General features: G+C 29.8%; 1 protein-coding gene across 1 annotated transcript in view; it reads right to left on the bottom strand.

Annotated features, from left to right (window-relative positions):
* Positions 1–5,159: 5,159 nt before the first annotated feature.
* NKCC (sodium potassium chloride cotransporter) overlaps positions 5,160–24,221 on the bottom strand; it is a 49,886-nt gene continuing 30,824 nt past the window's right edge. Inside the window, exons 4-19 of the mRNA XM_011503472.1 lie at positions 23,459–23,735; positions 20,933–21,186; positions 20,598–20,712; positions 18,944–19,269; positions 15,441–15,672; positions 14,137–14,258; positions 13,314–13,513; positions 12,465–12,612; positions 11,490–11,731; positions 8,585–8,796; positions 7,576–7,690; positions 7,385–7,491; positions 7,169–7,283; positions 6,935–7,083; positions 6,639–6,750; positions 5,160–5,499 (exon numbers count right to left, since the gene is read on the bottom strand). Of these exons, the coding sequence (XP_011501774.1) occupies positions 5,364–5,499; positions 6,639–6,750; positions 6,935–7,083; positions 7,169–7,283; positions 7,385–7,491; positions 7,576–7,690; positions 8,585–8,796; positions 11,490–11,731; positions 12,465–12,612; positions 13,314–13,513; positions 14,137–14,258; positions 15,441–15,672; positions 18,944–19,269; positions 20,598–20,712; positions 20,933–21,186; positions 23,459–23,735 (2,862 nt within the window). The 3' untranslated portion in view covers positions 5,160–5,363. The remainder of the gene's footprint in view (positions 5,500–6,638; positions 6,751–6,934; positions 7,084–7,168; positions 7,284–7,384; positions 7,492–7,575; positions 7,691–8,584; positions 8,797–11,489; positions 11,732–12,464; positions 12,613–13,313; positions 13,514–14,136; positions 14,259–15,440; positions 15,673–18,943; positions 19,270–20,597; positions 20,713–20,932; positions 21,187–23,458; positions 23,736–24,221) is intronic.

Genomic DNA, 24,221 nt, shown 5'->3' with positions numbered 1-24,221 from the left:
CATTTTTATATATATTAAAACAGTATAATCATTTTAAATACATAAATAAATAAATAAATAAATATATATATATATATATATATATATATTGTTCATTCATATTCGAGCACTTTCAAGGGGACACAGAAGGAAAGTATGGGAATGTCTCTGTGGTAGTTTGGCATTGATTAGCAGGGAGAATCGACTATACTCACTAGTGAAGTATGGAAATGTGTGTGAGCTAGTTATTCTCAATAAAGACAGATGATATAGTTTCGTGTGTAGAAGGATCAGATACCATGCTTCGTGTAGTCGACTATTTTCTAGAACTGCAATCAGCCCTTGACAGGTTGTTAACCATTGCGCACTGGAGAATTGAACGTGAGTTCCTTGCAATGGCTGCTCTGTGTACCGAATGACTGCTGAGTGATGACTATATATATATATATTTAATATCAAACAATAATTTAGAATAATTTATATAATTCAAAATTAAATTTAGATAAACCGTAGATAGTTATAAAAACATGTGAAAGAAACTATTTTATATAATTTTCAATACGTTATTTTAAAATTATTATGTACTCCCTTAATGTAAACAAGTTTTTGTTTTAAAAAAAATTTTTTAGAATTTACCAGAATACGAAGATTTCGAATAAAAAAATCAGATGAAAATGTCTCTTTATCCAAGATTTTACCTAAAATAAAGAATATATGTAAATAAATTTATTTGGCAATTAAAGATATATCAGTGTCTTATAATCAATGAGAATAGTTTTTTTTTTTTTTTTTTGTATTTTGAAATAATTATTTTACTGGTGCTCTCGTTTCATTGTCTTCGGGCAAGATAAACTCGCATTTAAATATTTTTATCTTGTAAGGAATGACGAGACGATTGTAACACCGTAAAATTTTATCTTATTGCTCGAGAAGTGTAGCACAAGATTTCGTAATACAAGCAGAATCGCTAAAACATTTTACTTCTCAATAATCATTATTAAAATTACCGACTCAATCGCGTCACGCCCTACGATAAAGAAAAAATCCCTCCCAAAAAGCTCTGACTCCAGTTTGTCGCGGTCGATGGCATTTCGCAATTATAAGTTAAATGGGGTGGAAGAAAGCTCGAGCATTTCAATCACAACGACCACGAGTGCCGATACTATTGCAATGTAAAGTGAATTCGCTTAGCTATGTAAAGACGTAAATGTTACATGTAAATACACAACAATACACTATTTCCCAATAAATCAAGTTGTTCCCTACTTTTCACTTTCATTATGAAGCAGTAGATTAGGTAAACAACTATATATGTTGCGAATTTAGCTTTTAAATTTCGTTCTCTTCGTTATAGCTATGATTTTATTTTGAAAAATTGTAGAAAAATTGTAAAATTGTGTCCTATTGGATATAGGTTTGTAGAGGCATTTCTCATTAACGATATTTCGTTAGTGTATCATATCAAGGATAGACCCAATGATCGATGATGCTAATAGAAGGAAAAAAGAAAGATAATAAATAGAGGAACGAATTTGAAAATTTTAATAACAATTACTTGAGATTAATACATAAAAATAAATTATTAAACTAATGTGATTAAGATGACACTAAGATCTATAAAATATAATTTCTTTTCTGCAATGCCTGTATTTTTCAATTAGAAAGCAATGTATTGCCGTGTGCATCTCTTTCATTACTTTGGTATATTTGCCTATTTTCTGCACTACAATAATTCGAGTTAAGGGATAAGGATAAGGGAAAGAAGTAAAATTGATTTTAATCCAGCCTTACAAAAACCATTAGATTATTCTTATATCGTATGAAAATATTTTTTTTTAATATTCGTATGAATGAATTGAATAAATATGTTGTTATCGTGTCTCAATATATTACTCAGGACTGCAAATGTTTTGCTATTCTTCTATTCTTCTTCAAATACTTATTTTCTTGCCCCTTTCAATCTATAGACAAAAGTTCTGAATTAGCGATCGCTCCGATAAATAAAATACAATTTATTCTCATACAATTCAAATGAATATAACAATTGTATAAGACGCAGCAGGGATTACATGAAAGTAAAATAAGTATTCGTAAATAAGATGCTGCAAGAGAATTTTATTTTATTGTGTAGTTGAATTGAATTTCAAGTTATACAACATTTATAATATAATATTTTACAGAATTGCAATTTGCCTTACAAAAATATGTTTAATTGAGACGTATTAATGAGCCAAATTTAATTGGAAAAGTACTTATCAATAGAGTATTTTTTAAGTATTTTTAAATTATTTGCGTTTGATTATTTAAATAAATTTTTGAAGGTAATAATACTTCTAATATAGTCTAATAAAGCTTTATTTATTATAATATTGTTATCATAAAATCATATATATAAATATATATATATATATATATATATATATATATATATATATATTCAAACTTTATTCTAATTATTGTTAAAATCAAAGTAAACGTTCTTATTGTTAGTATTAAAATGTTATGTAAGTCAAAACTGTATGAAATTATAACAAAATTTTTATATCACACGAATCTATGGAAAAATCAATTTTTAAATTGTAAAAAAGTGTTTTATTTGTTATTTATTTTCTTAAAATTTGTGATCATAGCTAAAATTTAATTAAAAATATGGGAATGGAACTTTACAACATAAATAGACATTTTTATGTAAATAATTTATAGAAATATAACCATATATTTTCATAACTTTCCAAATTTAAATTAATAAATCTCTATACTCGTGTACTAATTATTATGTTATTATTCAATTATAATATTATTTTGCATTCAAATGTTAACTGGACAAAGTAAGGGAAATGCATTATTGATAAATTTTTTTTTCTCCAAATTTCAATTAAATTACAAGAATATTTTGCTCGACTGTCTTGATAAATTCAATGGAAATTTTAAATCTAAATACTTTCATATGTACTTCATTATTATACATTAAGTTATATGCGAAAGCTCATATTTTATCATATTTATTTATTTTTTGTAAAGCGTTGTGCTTTATATATAAAATAACATTTGCAGTTACAGTCGAAAGAATCTACAAGATTAATATATATATATATTTTAAAGTATATATAGTTATATATATAGTTTATATATAATATAACATATATATATATATATATATATATATATATATATATATATAATTAAATAATACTTTTACAACCATCAAAGTAATGGCAAGAATTGTGGTAGATTATTTTATTATATTACTTTCAAGCAAAACTCGTAAGAGCAATTAAAAATTTTCAAACTATAATAAAACGAAATTTTACTATCCAGCCTTAACGCAGTATTTTTTTACTTATTGCAACAATATCAATTAATATAATTTCAGTTATAAATAATAAAATTCTCATTAATTGCCAGTATGTAAAATTCAATGTACTAATATAATATTTAGTAAATATAATGCAAATGGCCTATTACAACAATAACGCAGTTGGATTACTTGTTTATTTATTTAAAAAAATTTTTCATTATTTTGTAAAATAATATAGAATTAGGTGAACCTTAAGAACCTTTAAAAAACATTTGGCTTATCTAAATTTTCACAATAGCATTGTTATTATAAACATGTTAAACAATTATTCAGAACTACGATGCTTAGTATTTTAAGTAAGTAAGTAAAATTCTATATTTAAAACACTTTTACTGATTAAAATGAAAAAACAAATAAACAAAAACAGTTGTATTAAGACTGGACTAAACAATGTAGTGCGACATACTAAGCTTAACCTTCATTAATAACAATGCGTATAATTTATCGCAATTAAAAGTAATATTTCCTACCATTTTTTTTTTTTTTTTTAAGTAATTGCGCTAAGTATAAAGTACAAAATCCCTAAATAAATATGTTTGGTCTTTGAGTATGAATTTTTAAAACGAATTCTATTACGTGAAAGTAAAATTGGGATTTTGTACTTCAAAAGTAGTTACTTTATAAAAGCAACTTACGATTAATGATTATAAAGTTTTTAAATAGTTTCATATACAATGTAAGTATTTGTAAGGAAACTTTAGCCATCTTATCGGTTTATTTAAGTATGATAAAGGAGATTCTTTTACATAAAATTGCTTTAATAGGTAATACGACTGGCTTTATTCGTGCGCTGATAATTTCTTGATTATTTATTTATTTGAAGAAAAGCATTATATATGTAAATTCTAGAATATTTTGGATATTTTTTTTTTTTTTTTTTTTTAATAATGTAATAATTACAATTGAAATTTTTACTTGAAATGTAAATTTTGCACACGATCATAGTCATATAAGTATTATTAGACTAATTATTTATGAAAATCTATCCATACTAATTGAGTTTATATTTATAAAATACTATGTGAATTATTTAAATTATATTGGAGTCTTTAAAGTCAAATTACGTAACAACAAATTTATATTTCTTTTCAATGAATGGTTCAGTCGTAAGTAATATTAATACTTGTTTCAATTTCAATTTCTATCGTTACTTTCTTTGACAAATTATTAATAAAAATTTAGATCTTTCTAATTAGACGATAAAGTTGAAATCGATATTAAATATTTTTGTAATATATATATATATATATATATATATATATATATATATATATATATATGTGTGTGTGATTATGTATAATATTCAAAATTTAAAGATGTTTCGACATCTTGGATAAGTATTTCAATAGTCTTCTATTGATTTAGTACAATTTGCAGACCGATAGAAATTGCATTTATACTATTTTTAAAACTTGATAGATTTATAATGGATATTCAGCTAAAATATGTCAAATTCTTTTTGACAATTTGTTGTGAACAATTTGAGAATTGTTATTAAACGTGAGTAAAATATGTAACTTGGACGTATATGCAACAGTACATTAAAGAAATCTAATGAACGTAATTTCGAATGAACTGAAACATAAAAAATGTTACGTACGCATGAATTATTATACGAATTCACATGCATTATAAAAAGGTATCCATAACATCATCTTAAAGAAAATATTCTTACTTTCTTTCTCTCTCTCTCTCTCTCTCTCTCTCTCTCTCACGCGCGCGCGCGCGCGCCCACACACACACACACACGCACGCACACACATCTATTCGCAATTTCGGGTGTGCAATAATAGCGTTAAAACATTATTCTCATAAGCGCTCTAATACAACTCCAATATGCCAATACAAACAAATTGATTTTAAAGAACACAAGTCTGTCGAAGATGAAAAATAATCAAATGGTTGTGTTGTAGCGCGTAAAGTAATAACTATGGAGCTTAGGAGCGCAAGACAGGCGCGCTAATACGCAACGAAGGGTCCACAGAAGGGCAGAAGAATTGAATAGGGATGGTCCAGACCCCCGGCACTACGAATAGAATGTAAGCACGGACGAGTGATTACCCCGGATGAGGAGCGTGGGTGGCATGTCCCTGGTGAGGGCCTCCAGCCAGGCCATGTAAAGCGGCGCCGAGACTGCGCCCTTTCTTGGCATGGGCAACGACCTACGGGTGTTTTACAAATATTTATTTACATTATCCTCTTAGCTACACTCCTCTTTCAGCAAACTATTTTCTTCACACCATGGAGTTACCTACATTACTACGGATATCATTAGTTTGGCGAATCAATATCACAGCGAGCGCCATTTTTTTTATGTTACTCGATAATACTTCAAAAAAAAAAAAAAAAAAAAAAAAAAAAAAAAAAAAAAAAACTTGAAAAGAATGATTAATGTGCTGGGTATAGGAAGCTTTGACCAATAAATAGATAAATAATAAATACATCCCCCCCCCCTCCCTCCCAACACACAAGCGCTTATGCACGCGCATATGTATATATCGTTGTTATTGAAATTAAATTTGTAATGAAACGTTTTTGCATATCAATGGCCGTCGATAAATGAATAGAGAACAGCATTTTCTCAATAATATACGAAATATTTCCAAATCAGATCAACAATTTTTTCTTTGTCCCTTTCAACATTTTGTATCGTTAAATCAGTAAATTTTCAGCTTTATTTGTAAAATTTCACTTTATAAAATTATTAAGCGTAAAGTGTGAGGAGGTAATGACCGTTAAAGCTAACAAAAATTATAAATTTTTCAAATATATACAATATTTGTAAATAAAAGTTTTTAAATAAAAATATGATATATATATATATATATATATTTCTTTTAATTAGAGCAAGTATGATCTGTAAAGTGCGATAATTAATTATTAAGTAATAAGTTTTTTTTTAACTAATAGACATTATTTAAAAATAACATTTACGGCAAGTATTCTCTCATTCAAATAAATCAATTCCAATAGAATGTAATTATAATTTTAATGAAGATTAACGCTCATACCATATTATTGTAGAATAAATATTCTTATTGAAGAAGCGTTTGATAATATTAGTGAAAAAAAAAAGTTTTTAAATATTGTACCCAATAAAAATGATTAAACATCCACGAGGAGTATTGAGCATGGAATTAAAATCTAAATTTCCATATAGATTTATCGGCAATATTGAACTGCTCGAAATATAATCCAATTTAATAATAATGGATAATGGTTATTTAATAGAATTTATTTTGCATGCATGATTTTTGAAAAAAGACAAAAATGTCTAAATATTCAAACATCATATACTTACATAACTACTAACGTAGATTGACTGGAGTTTTCTAATAGCAATTCTCGTAGCCTCAATTGTCTATATGTTTTTTCTCTCAAACTTTGAAGTTCTGTATCAGTTACAATGCATTCTACAAAAAACAAAAAAAAAACAAAAAAACAAAAAAACAAAAAAAACAAAAAAACAAAAACAAAAGAACAAAAAAACAGAAAAAGATTTAATCTTACATTTTATGTCCATGCGTGATTTAAAATGCGTGTTTGTTTAATAAATATAGCATTCATATATTCGAATTAAAAAGGGCTTTATTTTACCTGCGTTTTCAGTGGCGTCATTTTTTCGAAACTCCCCAATGACTTTGTCAAAAAAATTTTGAGTTTCTTGACGTGGCTGAAGACTTATGTCATCAACCATTTTCAAACTGGTATATTTTATACGGAACTTCATCATTATTTCTGCCATTCTATCAAATAATCATTATTATCGAACACTCCCAATTGTACATTATAAATCACAATGAGGATATTAATAATCATTAGCCCACTTACTCTTTCTCTTGTGCACCGATATCTTGTTTGTGATTCGCTAGAGCAAAAATTCTCATTTTACAATGCTCCCAATTTGTCCTGGTACTGATGATATATGGCAGTAGTATAGTCAAACCTTTTTTTTTTTTTTTTTTTTTTTTTTTTCAAAAGTAAACAGTATATTAAAAAGTGTTTTGATAGAATGATTTACTTATAAAATACAAATTTTTTATTAACCTCCATCGTCATATAACCACCAAACATCGATCGTACCGGCTTTGTGTTTCTTTTGGAAAATTGTCATGTATTCTGGTACCACTGGCAATCCATTTTGTTTACTATTCCTAAATCATGATAGTACGTTCGCTTATAAAATTCACAACTATATAATTGTTCAATAAAAAAAATACTGATTTTTAAACACATACATTAACATTTTTTCAGCAATGTGTCTCTTTTTGTTCTTCAATTGTTCTCGAGCGTTCCAATGAGTTGGAGAATCTCGCATTGGCGCAGTAGATTCCGGAGGAATATATTGTGTTCCTTAAAAATTATTTCAATCACTTTTACGATATTGTTGATTCATAATTATTAAATATGAGCCTAGTATATGTGAGAGGTTTATCATTTAATTTAACAAATAAGTCGAATGATTTAATTAAATCAATTAAATACGAAATATTATTTATAATGCTTTAAATAAATTCTTTTGCTTGCATAATATCTTAAATAAATTACTTTATTGGAAATATGTGGAATAGATTACATTAAGTTACTTGAGTTCAATTTACATGAAATGCAGCATTTTAAACAAAGTATTATATTAATAAAGTGTGATTAAAAGTAAAAAAAGAAAAAAGAAAAAAAAAACAAAAACAAATGAAATTGCACAAAATAGAATATTATGAACTTTAAAAGTTTAAAAGTTATAGAGTTATTAAATTGTGATATTAGTTTTTTAATTTAATTTTCCTGGACCAACAAAAAAGTCATTTTTTTTTTTTTTTTTTTTTTTTTTATTAATTGTAAAAGTTTTGAAAATCTTATTAAACTATTATGAAAAATTTTACGATGCCTAAAAGAAAGGCCTTATTCAATCTAATTAAGCTTCGACCGATTACACGAAAATAAAAAAAACTATCAACTAGAATAATAGGCGGAAAAAAGAAATAATAAAAGAGGGAGACATCGCTTGGATAGACGTATCAAGCACAAACGAAATTTATGGGACAAGGCCATAAACGATATTTTAGAGAGATACAGAGAGACGCAAAGGGACAGAGAGACAGAGAGTGAGAGAGAGAGAGAGAGAGTGAGAAAGAGAGAGAGAGAGAGAGAGAGAGAGAATGATATGAAGAGGGGGGGTGGGGGGAAATGTACGAAGCACGCGCGATGTTGATTTATTTCAAAATATCCCGATTCGACAAGTGGGCTCACCTATGGTCGGGACACTTTGGACTCGAGCGATGCCGCGTCCGCTCATAGACAGGTCGCTGTCGGCGTGCATCAGGGTGTTGCCCGCGAGGTCGTAGCTGCTCTGGACGAGTTGCGGATCGTCCTCGGCGCTGCCACTGCTGCCGATCCCCAAACAATCGAGACCCTCGGCGATTCGTAGGATCGCCACCGCCAGTCGATGGTCGAAGGCATTGCTAAAAACAATGTGCTATCTATGTTTGGAATTTCATAATAAACGCACCACTCAATTGAGATATTGGCAATTGCTATCGATCGATGCTCATAACGACGGTTCGGGCAAAGCTGTGTACGAGTAAATTGCACAGTTCGCGATATAACATGTCTAATAAGAAATTTCATTGTTGCTGATTTTAAGTGCGATGCGTGAGAAACGTCGTTGATTTATGTAGTATTCAATTTCTCTGATATAAATATATTGGCATTGATTGATGGCGGTAAGGATGGGTGGGGGAGGGGGCTTGCCATAACGAGAAAGCAAAATAATATCGAAATTCACGTCAATGTTGGTAATTGTAACTTGTAACATATTCAATACAGGTCGAAAATAGTTGAAAATATCTTTTTGAAACTTTTTTTATAAAGTGATAAGAATTTGGTAAATTTATATATAATAATAATAGAGTAAGAAATTATATAAAATTAGATAAAATTCACTTGAATCTTAACTAAATTCTATCGATCAACTACATAAATTTTATTCCTCTCAATTTTCTTTAATGTAACATTCAGTTTCTATTGCTGTTTTCATATTTAAAATTAACACTTATTATTTTTGTCTTGTTCTTAATGATCAAACTATAAGATTGAATACCTTTTCAATTACTTATAGATCATTAGATATTTACGTACGCAATAACATAAAATAACAGAGATATTTGTTGTAAAAATTGCTCATATTGTTGATTTATTACAGTAATGGAAATTTATTTGCTCAATGGCTAATTAATTAGCATTCGATAATATAATTATTATCAATAATATATAATACAATAAGTTAATATAATTAGCTACTTTCAATTATTAATAAGAATTATGATATATTGCGTAAAGGCTGGTCGCATACCGACATGATCTACTTTAAATTATGAAGCCTAACTTAAAGCTATAACATTATACTAAACATTAAGAACAATAACAACAGCAGCAAAATTAACAATAAGAATAATAAAAACAAAGAGAATAATGATGATTATTATGATGATTATGATGATTATGATGATTATAATGATGAGGATAAAATTATCGTTGAATAATGATATATTAAAAAGCTGGAGAATGAAATATCAATACAATATCAAGGTTAATTGAAATAATTTTATTGAATAGTTTTAATATATTAATTTGAAAATTTTAATTAAAATTTCATTAGAATGTCAATTTCATAATAAATAGCAAAATTTTTTGAGTAGGAAAGTTTTATATATTTATTAAACATCTATTTTTATGTAGATAAAAACTACTTATTATTTTCATATGAATCAAAATTAACAATATTTATTTGTAGATTAATCGTTATATAGAAAAATGATTTCTGTACTATTAAAAAAAACCGTAAGAGCAGACATTTAATTACTTTTTTCTATTACTACTTTTTTCTATTCTATTACTATTTTGCAAAATGAACATAAAAAATTGCAATTTTTATTTAGATTCATACACTAACTATTACAGAAATTTATGGAATAAATCAGTATTTTCGCTTAAATAAATCATTCAAATCAAATACAAATTTTAGATCTCGATGGTGATATGATAAATCAAAAGTCTCTTTTTATGATTTAACTACATATATTTTAAGATAAAATCTAATGAATTTATCGTTGATTAAGAACATACACAATAAGAACGATTATATATGATTTTAAAGGGAACTTTAATGTCATATAATTAAATTTTTTTATTATTTTATCTTATATTCACTGCAAATCATATTTTAAAAAATATGCAACGATCAGAGTAATGACATAATATTTTTCATATAACTTAATATATAAATATATATGCAGAGATAAATGTTTATGTTTATATCGGATTGAATATTATTTATTCTATTTGTTTTAAAATGCGATAGGTTAAAAATTTTTAAAAACAATATAATCTTGCGAATAAGAATGAGTACAAAGTATTAATTTCATTTTAATTTCAATTCAAATAAGAAAATTAATTTGATTTTCTGAATGAGCATAATTAGCCGCTTTTACACGCGCACCCTCACAATGATGGTATATAATAATATTCAATTAACAAGTACTTTGAATATTTAATAAAAAAAAAAAAAAAAAAAAAAAAAAAAAAAAAAAAAAAAAAACAACAACAACAAATACCGAATCCACGTTGGAGCATTGAAGTTCATACTCGACAGAAGTGAACAAATAAATCGTTCGTTAAAAAATTTAAACGAGAAATAAATGGCTTTCGTAACGAGGACGATAAGGCAATAAATTAATCTAATATGGTAAATTTGCATGACAAGGGGATAAACAGGAAGACAATCATAAGGTCGATGATAAAGAGCTTACATACAAATCTAAAATTCATTAAGACCAGTCGAAAGAGTCAAGAGAAAATAAGCCTCGTAAGATGACATGGTGAAAATCCTTGGGATTAATGAAATTCGAGGGTTGGGGAGGATGGAGGTATCCCCATGGAAACATCTTTTTTATCGTCCGATAAGGAAAGGGCGGCATTCGATCATGCGACGGAGAGATCGTGAGCGTTTCGAAGAGTCGGATTTAAGCGAGTAAAGGAGAGACGAAGAGGGCGAAAAAATGGGCGGTTGGCGGATGGGGTGGGGGTTGGGGGGGGGGATTGGTAACAAAAACGAAAATAAGAAGACGGTAGTGGCAGGGGACGAGCGACTACTCACTGTAGCACGTTGAAGTATTCCTGGAGCTCCTTGTAGCTGCAACTACTCCAATGGGTCTTGTAGCCCATGAGGACGACGTTAGGCGCCAGCTTGCCAACTCCGGATGTCTGCATCATGGCCGAGGCTCCCTTTTCCAGACTCAGCTCCTCCACGACATGATAGAAGGACTTTATTCGGTGTCGTTGTAGCCAGGCGTAGCCACCTCGAAGATGAGCCGAGCGCACGCGATACGACATCCGCGACTGCAATGTAAATTCATGTCCCGTAGAGCCTTTGATTATTGCTATTAGCACGCATTCAATCGCGACGACGTCATTGTGCTTTCCTTAATCGTGAATTTGTTTACTTGCAATAGTTGATAATGGGAAGGAGAAGGAGGAGGGGGCGGGTAGGATGAGCGTTACTTACCACCGTCAATGCACTCGTCGGCTGGTTGATGCGTTAATTCAGCAAAGTTATGAGTAAAATTGAAGGGTTGGTAACTAGCTTGAGAATTATGAATTAAGATTTTATAAATAGTAGTAGTATACGAGGATTCGATGTATGTAACATTTGCGTACATGAAATAGTCGACGACACATTAAATTCTCATGTTAATAAGCTTATATTATAGTCGTTGCATTATTTATTTATAATTCAAAGTGACAAATGGCAAGCACTCCTTGCTCGAAATAATAAGAAAATCACACGATTGCGAAGAAGTGAGTGAATATAAAGAATTGAATTAAGAAATAAATAAAAGGATATGAAAAATAGAAGAAAAGAAAAAAGAGAGAGAAATAAAATTTTTTGTTCTTTTTTTTTCTTTTTAAAAAAGTTCACTGTCATATTCAACTTAATCGATTCAACAAATAAAGTTACTATTAATGTTCGCAATAGTGATTGTGATTATTACTATTTTAATAATAATATAAGAATAAGAAATTATTGTACGTGAATGGCAATCGTATGATTGAAGATGAAAATTGCTCTTACCGGGTAAATTTCACCGCATATGAGTAACGAGTTGTTTTTGGTAATTAGATTAGCTAAGTGAAGTAACGCTGGTCGGGCGTTTGGTGCTCCCGTGAGGGCTAAAATCTGGGGACAATAATTTTTCACGTGCTCGTCTATGGAATTCAGTCTGAAAATAAATGCACATTATTTAATTTTACGAACAGCAGTGAAGATAATGTTTAATGATGCGAGCGCAGCTAATTTACATTATAAAATCTAAGTCTAAGGGTCTAAGTTGTAATTATTAATATTTCTCTAACAATATAGTCAAAACGTCACTGAGTGAATCTGCGATCTAGTCATCATATATATATATATATATATATTTTATTATTTAATTTGGCCTCGATAGCTTAATCGTTTCACATGTGGCGATCATTGGGCTCGTGGTCCAAACTTTAAAGATAAAGATTCTATAAACAAATAGGTCATTCTCGATTAACTCGAGAAGTATTATAATGTTTGCATTCTCTTAATTATATATCTGCATGAGCGAAACGATTTTTTTTTCTCATTTAAAAACATTAGAGCATAGAGAAACAGAGAATCAAACGATAAAAGATTTATTAGCAAGCAATAATAGCATGTAAGGAAGCGCAAAGACTCATAATAATAATGTCACGTAAAAAAAAAAAAGGAATGAAACTGTAGAAGATTAATAATTATACGTTTTTTCTTGTTTTTTTTTTTTACTTTTACTTTTGTTTGTTTGTTTGTTTGTTTGTTTGTTTGTTTTTTTTTTTTACTTTTACTTTTGTTTGTTTGTTTGTTTGTTTGTTTGTTTGTTTTTTTTTTATATAAATGAATAATACGAGATTAGATACCTACCTATAAGCAATGGATAAGGCCGTTTTATATGTTTGCGCTTGTGTACTACTTCCCCAATTGACGTCTGGTTTCCTGTAGACGACTATCAAATAGAGAGCGAATATGATGACGAACGTAACTAGTGACGTTACCCAATCGATTAGAAACATAATTGCTACGCAACCGATGAATCCCAGAAGTGAGAGCCACGTGTTGTAATACTGCAAATTGAACATAGAAAAGGGTATTTATTGTTGTAGCTTTGTGTCAACTCTTCTTTGCGTCGCTTTCCATAACGTTTCAATGTTCATTATACGTTGATATATCAAAACTTGTACTTTCTGTTTTGCAATCCAAGTCTACGAGATTCTCTTCTCTCGATTTTTAATGGTTTTTTTGTTCGATTCAACATCCACAATTGGGTCCAATTATTCGAAATTATAAGCAGAGTACGTACGCTAATAATAATAATAATAATAATAATAATAATAATAGAGATTTGAAAAGAAATTTTCTTTCGACTTTTCGACATTTCAAATTTATAATAATTCAAATTCAAAGCTATTTTTCATGGATTGGAGCATAGGTGTTGCATTAGATTTACATGATACAATGAACGTTGAGCTTAAATTTAATAAATCTCTGTCTAAATTATTATTTAGAAAAACAACAAATAATTACTGGCTATCTCGTCCTCCTCTTAAAGACAGAAAAAATTCACCAAAGTACTGAAAAATAACTGAATTTCGGCGAGGAAAAGCCATTATATCCCCCCCCCCCGCCATGCTCCCTGCCCGTCCCGTAACTAATTTTAATAGAGCGCGGATAATGTATTTTTTATTACCTTGAATGTCGGTCGCCAACCCAGCGGACGTACGAGCGCTGCGTGGAATGTGCAGAAGTTGATGAGAGCATAAGATGCGAGATAAAAATTCGAGATTAGGGGTGCCACTGCATTTAGATTTGCTGGAATGAATATGAAATTCCATTTGACTTGAGTTGAGAATCCTCCTTTCTTTTCGCCTCCATGTCGACTATACATGCTTTTAATATCGCTCCAGGAGATTTATATAATTCTCACAGGGAAATGCGAAGGCGCGCGTTTATATAATTACATTCTACCGATCTTGTAATACTGTATCGTTGAGAAATTTTTAATTTTACACATCATAACGTTTGGCAAGCTGCCTTTTCCTTATAAAAGTGTACTTGTGCGAATTTTGAATATATTGAGAAAACGTTGCTGAGAAATTAAAAAGCAGTGCTTATTTACGAATAACTAGTAAAATACTTTATTAAAAAACATTTTCCATTGTATTTCATTAATTTGACACCCTATGTATGTATATATATATATATATATATATATATATATATATACATAGGGTGTCAAATTAGTACGATATTCCATTTTCGATTGAACTTAATAAAATGTATATTAATTGAGTAGTCTTTGAAATATTCCAAAAGCCTTTATATTACGTAAAAGCATTGTAACAAATGTCGGAAAAGAAATTAATTAAAAGATTACCCCCCCCCCACACACAATATACATATCAATGCGTACACTGCTCTAATTAGATAATCGAAAACACATTACGCGAAACTCTATACACTTTCATGTTTTGCAAAAATTATACATCCTACTAATGGAATATACACATACGTACTTTAATTCAAGCTAGTGTTCATTATGCATTTCCTACATATTTCCTATATAGGTGTGGAAAATTAATTATACGATATAATATTGACAAAAAAAAAAAAAAGCTTTGCAAATTGTTATTGAAATTAAATATTTTTAGTAACACGGTAATCTTCGCTTTTGCCATATTATCAGGTATCCGTGAGCAACGAAGAGAGGCGAGAGATTTTTCTGCGAGTGCGTTACCAAATCCAATATCAAAATCAATTAAGTGAGCAAAGTGCCGAATGATATGTATAAAATTAGTTCTAGCAGAAAGAAAGTAGCGAAACAAGAAAAAAGAAAAAAGAAAAAAAAAAAAGGGATGGCATAACACTCGCATCTTTCAGCTCTAAGCTTACCAAAGCAAACAAAGTGCAGAATGCAGAAAGCAACAATGATAAAGGCTGCAGCAAAGTGCCAGTGGCGACGATCTGAATATAATCGAATTACCAATTACTCACCGATGAGAAGAAAGAGAGCAGCAACGAAAAAGGTGAGCACGTAGCCTCGGTACGGTTCGCCAGACTTCCCATAACTTTTGCTGAAGTAGATTAAGCCCGGGTAAATTCGGTCTTGACCCAAGGCTTGTATGAGCCGGGGGACCGACAGTAAATTCGTTAAGGCCGTCGAGAGGGTCGCGGCGAAACAACCCGCGTAGATGAATGGACCCCAGACTGACATTAACTGCATCATCTGCATCGATCAATAATATGCATTACTATCCGTACTTACTTGGGCTTCCCTCCCCATTTGCCCCCATAGCATCGTGCGCTTTTCGGAGATACGTTAGGTTACCTTTGCAATTAGATAAAGACGCGCTTCTGACGTACCTGCGCGCCAAGAAGAGCGTAAAAATGTAGATTTAACTTTAATTTAATAATTTTAATATAGATTTTGATCGCACGCGAGGCTCTTCTCGCAATATATCATTAAAATGGTGTAGTATAATGGTGTAATGGTGTTTTTATTTTTTTGCATGTAGATGGAGGAATTCACCTTATCTATGCTTTATACATAGAAACATTAAATATAGTAACTTTTAAGATCTCTCTAGGATGTATATAATTACAAAATTATTATTACTATTATTATTATTCGCATATTAATAATGCATTTTAATATAATTGTAATCTTTATATGAGTAGGAAGACACATAATGTAGTGGAGTTGAAGACTTTGGGGAAGGAGCGTAGCCTGGAGTTTTTCTCCGTGTCTACTTAAGCTCGAATGCTTTTAACTTTAATGCCGTTGCCTAAGTTTATTGATAAAATATAATCATAAATCATCGATCATCTCAGTATTAAGGAGACGTCTTGCATTTTAGATAAATGCTTATTCTACAATTTGTATGTGTAAATTAATAATAATTTGATTATTATTTGATTTTTTCTTTTACGAATAAAAATTTATGTACACTTGCGCAATGTGAAATTTTTGTGCCGCTCGAGTCTTTTTAATTATAAACTATTTTAAATGGATTTTAATTATGGTTTGCAAAATAGAAAAATATCATTTTACTGTTAAAGCTAGGAGACAACATGATTCGAACAAATAAGTTTATTTACATCGACATCAAGGATTTTAGCAATAAAAATTATGTAGTACTTAGAAAAACTTATAAAAATATTATAAATATTCTACATACCGTCTGTTTCAATAGTAATTCCTAATAATTATAAGGCTGCTCAGCTATTTAAATATTTTTTAACTAATACGACGATTCAATTATTTATTTTAGAATATAAAATTAAATTAAAAAATATCCAGTTTAACACAATTTATTTACCTAATTTTTAATGAATTCTCAATGAAAATAGTTAATACGAATAGTAAGTGCGTTTGCACTTTATAAAATATCATGTAGAAAAAGTTATTATAAAATGTACACAAATGTTGTTATCCTCTTTGGATTGAATTTGCATGAATAAAAGAAAAAAGGAAAAAAAAGAAAAAAAAGAAAAAAAGAATAAATGTTATATTAACGTTAGATATATAAAAATTATTATTGAACTCGATTCAAGAAAAATATACTTTCAAATGTTTTAGCGTGAAAGTTGCACATACGAACAAAACAATTTAGAAGAAAGTTTTCTTTTAGAGTAATTAAGCGAGCAAATAGCTTTATTAATACTACATTTTCATCAATTTAAAAGTATTTGTCTGTTATTATTATACGGGTGATATTATTTAAGATTTATTTATATTAATTATACTTTATTTTCATGCATTATTACTATTTATCTTCTCACTTTCGACTTTATCGACATAAAAGAATTATACTTTAATCCACATGAAAATCCATTTCCTATTGTTGCATTTTCATAAATAATGTTAAATTTAATAAATTGTTTATTTCAATGCTGTTTTAGTTAAGAATACTTGACATGTTTAACGTAAACGCGTGTTTCAATAGAAGGGAAACTTGACTTTGACTTCAAAGATATTTTCAAAGGTATACTGACACGGCTAAGAGTGCTCGATTTTAATTGACTTATCAAAAAAATCAACAAAGGCGAGCCCGTTCACGCTTTTCCTTGAATTTACTTATAAAAACAATCATTTTAATGAGTAAAATTTTAATAAAAATACAATAAAATTGTTAAATATCATTAAAACAATGAAAATAAATTTTTAAAAAGTAAATTAAAATGAAATTGAATTTTTCGAGACTTTACGAATCGTATTTGATGAACAAGATTATTTAAATAATTTTTTGTATACCAAGTGAAATATTTACCGAAATATTTCATCAGAGATCAAGGGATTTCATACATAATCGGTTCACCCGACATCCCTATTTTCATGCCAGTTTTTATAAAAATTCTATACCAACGATATCAACGATAATTTCTTTTTAATTATATGAAATTTAGGTAGATTATAGATATTTTGGAATATTAGGCTTCGATATTTAGGCTTGACGAAGTTAAAAATCGAACATTGAACTTGACCTTAATTATTGAATTGAAGCCAACGAAGTATTGAAAAGTTTTCGCAGTATGGAATTCTCTCTAATCAGCTTTCTACTATAAATTTAACATAAGAATTTTATCAACAATGAAAACAGTTCGAGCGCGTCTCACTTCATACACCGCCTCTATTGCTTTGAATTAGAACAATTTTATCAATGACACGGTGGCCACGTCACAGTAGCCTTTAGTAGATTATTGCTTTTGTCACACACGTTGTTACAAAACTTCCAGCTCACTACAACTTTCGCGTCGTAAATTTATTTCGATGAAAAAAAGAAGGACAAATTGACTTAGGCGTATTATCAATTTAACGAGCAATACATATATAAGTCAACCGTATCGGTGATATAGGAACAATAAATTAAATCAATTTATTGTGGGAAATTCTTTAGACATTGAAAAAAGCATGATCTTTGAAACGATCACGGTACATTCGACAATGTTATTATGATTTATCGAATAATAGAATGTAGCAACTTATTCATATGTCATAGTTTTAATTTCGAAAAAATTTCCCAAATTTATCACGGACTAAAAAAACATGTCAAAAATGATTTTCACCTATGCGGCCTTCAAATTGCCTTATAATATGGCAATTTATATAAACATCTATATAAACATCGTTTAAGCAATTAATTTGATTCAAATGGCAAATTGCCAAATTTTGTCAATGTCATTAAAGAAACGAAGCAAGCTCGTTTATACGCATTCTCTCTCTTTTTTTTTTTTATTTTTTTTTTGTTTTTTTGTTATTTGTTTTTTGTTTTTTGTTTTTTTGTTTTTGTTTTTGTTTAAACGAAACATGAAAAATTTATCCTGAAAACTCGCAGGGGCGCATCATAATAAAGAGGGAAGGAAATAAGGATACGGGCGAGTACATTTACAAAGGAGATCGAAAGCGACAGAGTTCGTAAGAATTGGCGCTCCCTCTCGCCCATGAACAATCGCCCCTATGTTAGTGGATGGGGATGGGGGTGGATTTGTGTGCCTACCGCGTAGCTGTTGTAGAGTCCACTTTTACAGTCGGGTGGTAAGCAGGGGAGCGCGGTGCCGTTGGCGATGAGTCCGCTGGCGTCGCGCAGGGCAGCCCCACCTGCGAACAGCACGAACGTCACGTAGCTGATCATGGAGATGAGGAGGGCCAGAAGAGTGCCGACGGGTATGCTGCTCGCGGGATCCTTGAGGTCACCGGATATATTGGCGCCGGCTTGAATGCCCGTCACCGACGGGAAGAATATCGCGAACACGGAGAAAAAGGTCTGATTGCTTCCCTCGGAGTAGCGGTAGTCGGGCAGCCAGTTGTCCAGGAATACCTTACCTGGGCCAATCATCTTTATTACAATTCTTCACCGCATTAACTTGCTTGGGACAATTGTCCTCGCAATTTAACAAGCTTACCAATCTGCTGGTCATATCAACGGCGTATATAATACAAAATATATAATACAAAATATATCCAATTTTTTATTTTAGCAAAGTTCATTCGAAATGGATAACTCTATATGGATATTTGATTTTTAAACCATCAAGTCATGATCTACGGAATACTATTTGATCGCGTAATTGATAAACCGAATGAGACTTAATGTTCATTCAATGCCAACGTTTATTTTAAGACTTTTAAAATGTTCTTAAACTCAATAGGTAAATCAGTGAAAATATTTAAATCAAAGGAGATAATATTAGCAAAGATATTATATTATTAAAGATAATATTTTCCACGAACTTTAAGACTTTTTCTAGACTTTATATACAATCTTGTGATATGTTTGGTAGGTAAATTTATGCAGATTCTAATTTATAATTCAATTTCTGTCTCTAATTATCGATATATCGTAGCTTTTACTATGCTTATGATTTTCGAAGATTTCGTCATTCTTTGATGAAAGTTTAAAGTAAATAACTTTAATACGCGAAGATGCTGTAATATATAATAAAATTTATCATCGTGTGTAGTAAATTATTACTTGCGGATGATAAAATATGTCGAGTTTAAAATACTATCAGTACATTTTAATAAAGAATTTATAGTTATAAAACAACCCTTTGTTAAATATTAATTTTATTATATTTATCATTTACTTCTTCCAAAACACGCACTATTGCCTATTATAATTTTTTTATTTTTCATTTTTGTTATTTAGTCATCATTTTTTTTTGTGTTTTTTGTTTTTTTTTGTTTTTTTTTTTTGTTTTTTGTTTTTTTTTTTTTTTTTTTTTTTTAATAAACCAATATTTATACTTGAAATCTTTTATTCGTGCGGTTCAATTGGCATTTTCCATATAAAAAATCACTTAATGCCATTGAATATTTATATTTTATAGCAATTCATATTTTTTCTAGAAAAGTTTTTATTATTAAATTATGGGGTCTTATGGGTTTAGCAATTAGAGTTTCACATCGCTTATAAATATCGGCTCATTATTTAATGGAAATATGTAGAAATATTCAAGTTAAAGTCGAGTTTTATTAAAATTATTATACTTCACAAATGAAATTAAAATATTGTACCATATTATGCACGGCATATGAGTTGCATAGTTTCGATTATTGAATTTAGCGATGTAATTCGCGAGGCCTTAAAAAAAATGTTTATTAATCGTTCGATATTAAAGAGATATATTAATATACAAATCATCAATTACCAGAAAATCCAGCAAATCCTGAAGCTTCCTGTTCAACAGTTCTAGGACCAATTAAAGCACCAATCAGGAAATCGAAGATAGCACCAACAATTATTGCGATGAGAAAATTCTGAGCCTATAAATATTACTCAAATTTTTATTTAAAATACTTGCACATTATTTTATTATGAAATCGGAATGTCATCGAATATTTAATGGAACAATATAATAATGAAAAGAAAAAAAAGAAAAGAAGATGAAATATTGATAAAATATATATGATTAGAATGTTAGATATTAATATTCAGTGGGTATGACCAGTCCTTTAACCAATTATGATTTTGATGTCTTTTTACCTTGGACTCCCATTCCATTCCAATAGCGCATATGAAGATCATCACCAAAATAGCCACGACTCCAATGATCCTCACATCCTGAACTCCGTTATCGATGATCTTCAATCCATGCTCTTTAAGTAGCTCGTTCAATGAATCGCAGAAGCCTATTGTATTCATGGAAGCGGCGACTGCATTGGCAAAGGCGAAGACGATGCCGACCGAGGCACCGAATTCCGGACCAAGAGATCTCGATATTATGAAATAAATACCCCCTGAAAATAAAATTATTAGAATTTATTAATTTTCGTCGATTTTGCCCGGATGGCTTTCTTAATTAAGTAATATTAATATTATATAATGTCAGGATAATGTATATATAATTTATTTTGTCATTCCTTATTGGATGTATTACACTTGTGAATTCAATATCGACGATCTTCTTAAATGACTTGTACATTACTTTTTTATTACTTAATTCTCAACCTTAAACAAATGTAAGTTGTCGTGACTAAGATAAAACGATCGTATATTTAGACGAAAATAACTGCGTATCGATCTATAAGTATCGATAAACTTCAAAATGTAAGTTTAATCGCCTACCTGAATCGAGGATAATTGTTTGAACGAATGAATGAATTGGTTCGAGGATTTTGAGATTCGTCGAGTTTGAAGTACTTTTAATAATAGATGAAGCTGACTGGTAATGCTCTTTGTTAGCGTAATTGCATTATCAAACGACTGATTTGAAGATTGATTATTTATATCATTGGAGTGCAGTAAATATGCGTCATTAGTAAATAAAGTAAATAAAAACTTTTTAACAAATATTTTTATCTTTTCTTGGCATCAAAAATATTAGTTGAAATTCGGTATTTTATATACTTGGAAATTTTCGTGTTTGAAATATTGCTAAAAGTTAACAAATACTTTTTTAATTAAATTGACGAGAAATATTACGATTTTAATATACGAAAGAGAAAAATACTCTTACTCTACAAATGCATAAATGTCACGTTCGATATTAATTGCAATGAATATAAATTAATAGAAATACAATGAATTAAAAAGGTCATTAATCGAACGTTAAATGTTGTTAAGAAGAAATTGTTATTAAACCATTTATTCGAATGAAATTGATAAAGGTCATGAATAAACATAAATAAGGGATCGATCAATAAACTTAGAATTCTATTTAGATATCACAGTTTCCCAATAGGTGCTTTTCTTCTACTTCGTCCTTTCCCTAATTCGTCTCTTAAGTCTCCCTTCCATCTATTACTTATCCTCTTACTACCTTATTTTCTGGTTGTAAAAGTGATTTGATTATTATGTATTATTTATGTCGTATTTTTTGACAAAATAATTCTCCCTATTACTGTAATTATATATTAGTGGATTGTCAAAGTCATTTTGCTCTTTCTTATTGATATTCGCGTCTTTGAAAGTTAAAAATTAATTAATTAAAAGTAAAAATTGTGTAAATTCTTTATTTATAAAATTCATGTTATAGCAATAACGATAAGCTGACGAGCTCCATATATTCGAAATGTATTTATGACACCAAGTTGCACCTCACTTATTAGAAAGTCGATCGAGATTTATGAATAATTCTTAATTATTTTATGTTGTTGAAATAATCAATAACTAATGAACAACGAAAAATAATCTTTTAACTAAATTTCGTTTGTTTTTTCGATTTTTGCTTTTTTGTTTTTATTTTCCATTCGATTTCTTTGACATATTTTCTCAGCAATTAAAACGTATACATTATCTGGTAATCTTTGTTAATCGGTCCGTAGCGTTTTTATTTTTTATATTTATTTGAAAAATTATAATTACATACATTTACGATATTATTATGTATAAATGATAAAGATTTGTAGTTAGAACGGGTACTTTTTTGCATCAAAGATGAAATCTTCCCTAATTGCAAAAATACTTCTCACAATATCCATAATCGTCATTTTTCGAGCCATTTTCAAATGCAATAAAACTAGAAAATTCGCGCTACCTTATAAAATGATAAGACAAAAGAATATTTTGTTATAATATAATAGTTCCGATATTGCTGATGTATTAGCTTAAACATTACATAAATTACCGAAAGATCTTGAAAAAATATTGAAAGGATTATGAGAATGTAAGATCGCAGAGTGCAGCGTAGCCTTGAATAGCCGAATTTTCACTGGAATATTAATTACCTAATAAGCATCGGTAGAGATCCGTTTAACAATAAAATAATCGAGACAATTTTCCAGCATAAGTCGATCGTAACGCCTGCATTGTCCCAACCACACATTATGGCCGTTTAGCACTTAAGTGACATTTTTTCTACCCTCGCGATGCCTCCCTAATAGAAATATGTATGCGCACGTGCGGGTGTAAACGTATCCGTGCACCCACGGACGCTTCACGGCACTCCTTGAACCTCGACACGTGTAGCGTTAAAGCGACGGAGATGGGGCGTTTGGGTGGGGGAAAGGGGCGGCTGGGTGGTGAGGGGCAGTGGGACGGGGCGGAAGAGCCGTAAAAGTACGTACATACCTCCTTTCACTTCCCCATTAGTGCTAATTGCACTGAGGCTGAGGGTCGTGATGACGCAGACAAGAGCTGATATGCCGATGATGATACAGGAGTGGAGGATTCCGGCTTGAGCTACGACCCAGGACAACCGCAGGAACAGCATGACGCCCCAGATGTTGAGGAGGCAAGGTATGAGGACACCTTGGATCCAGCCAAGTTTTATGCCCTCGTGCTGTTGGACGATCGGGGCCCCGACGGGGGCCCAACCTGCCTCCACATTAGCTGCATTTATTGGGTCCTGTGCACATAGAAGCAAAGAGAGGACAATGTTAAAGCAACTATTGTTGTAAATTGGCTGCTCATCACCTCACCCGACAGACAATCTACTTATCTCGCAAGCTCGGAAATATTTAATTAAAATCCCTTTCTCAAATTAACCCTACAAAAGTTCAAGCTCTTCCTCCCCTTAAAGCTTAAGGCTTCACTACATTACTAATTATATGATTCACGAGTGGATGATTCTCTTACGTTTTAAGAAATTCTTTCTTGGATATATTTTAATTAATTCATGAATGCACGCACATGTGCGCATATCAAAATCCACAAAAGCTGAATATTATATATATATATATATATATATATATATATATATATATATATGTATAATTATATTTATATGACAATTTTTCTTTATTATTTCATATAAACTATGAAATGTTATTTATTTATAAAGTTGAAAAATATAGTACTATATTATTTATAATTTATTATTCTTAATAAATTA

This window comes from Ceratosolen solmsi, unplaced genomic scaffold (assembly GCF_000503995.2).
Source record: "Ceratosolen solmsi marchali unplaced genomic scaffold, CerSol_1.0 scaffold33, whole genome shotgun sequence".
In the NCBI taxonomy this organism is placed as follows: domain Eukaryota; kingdom Metazoa; phylum Arthropoda; class Insecta; order Hymenoptera; family Agaonidae; genus Ceratosolen; species Ceratosolen solmsi.
The sequence above is the reverse complement of the archived record's forward strand: the minus strand, read 5'-3'. Positions and strand labels throughout refer to the sequence as shown.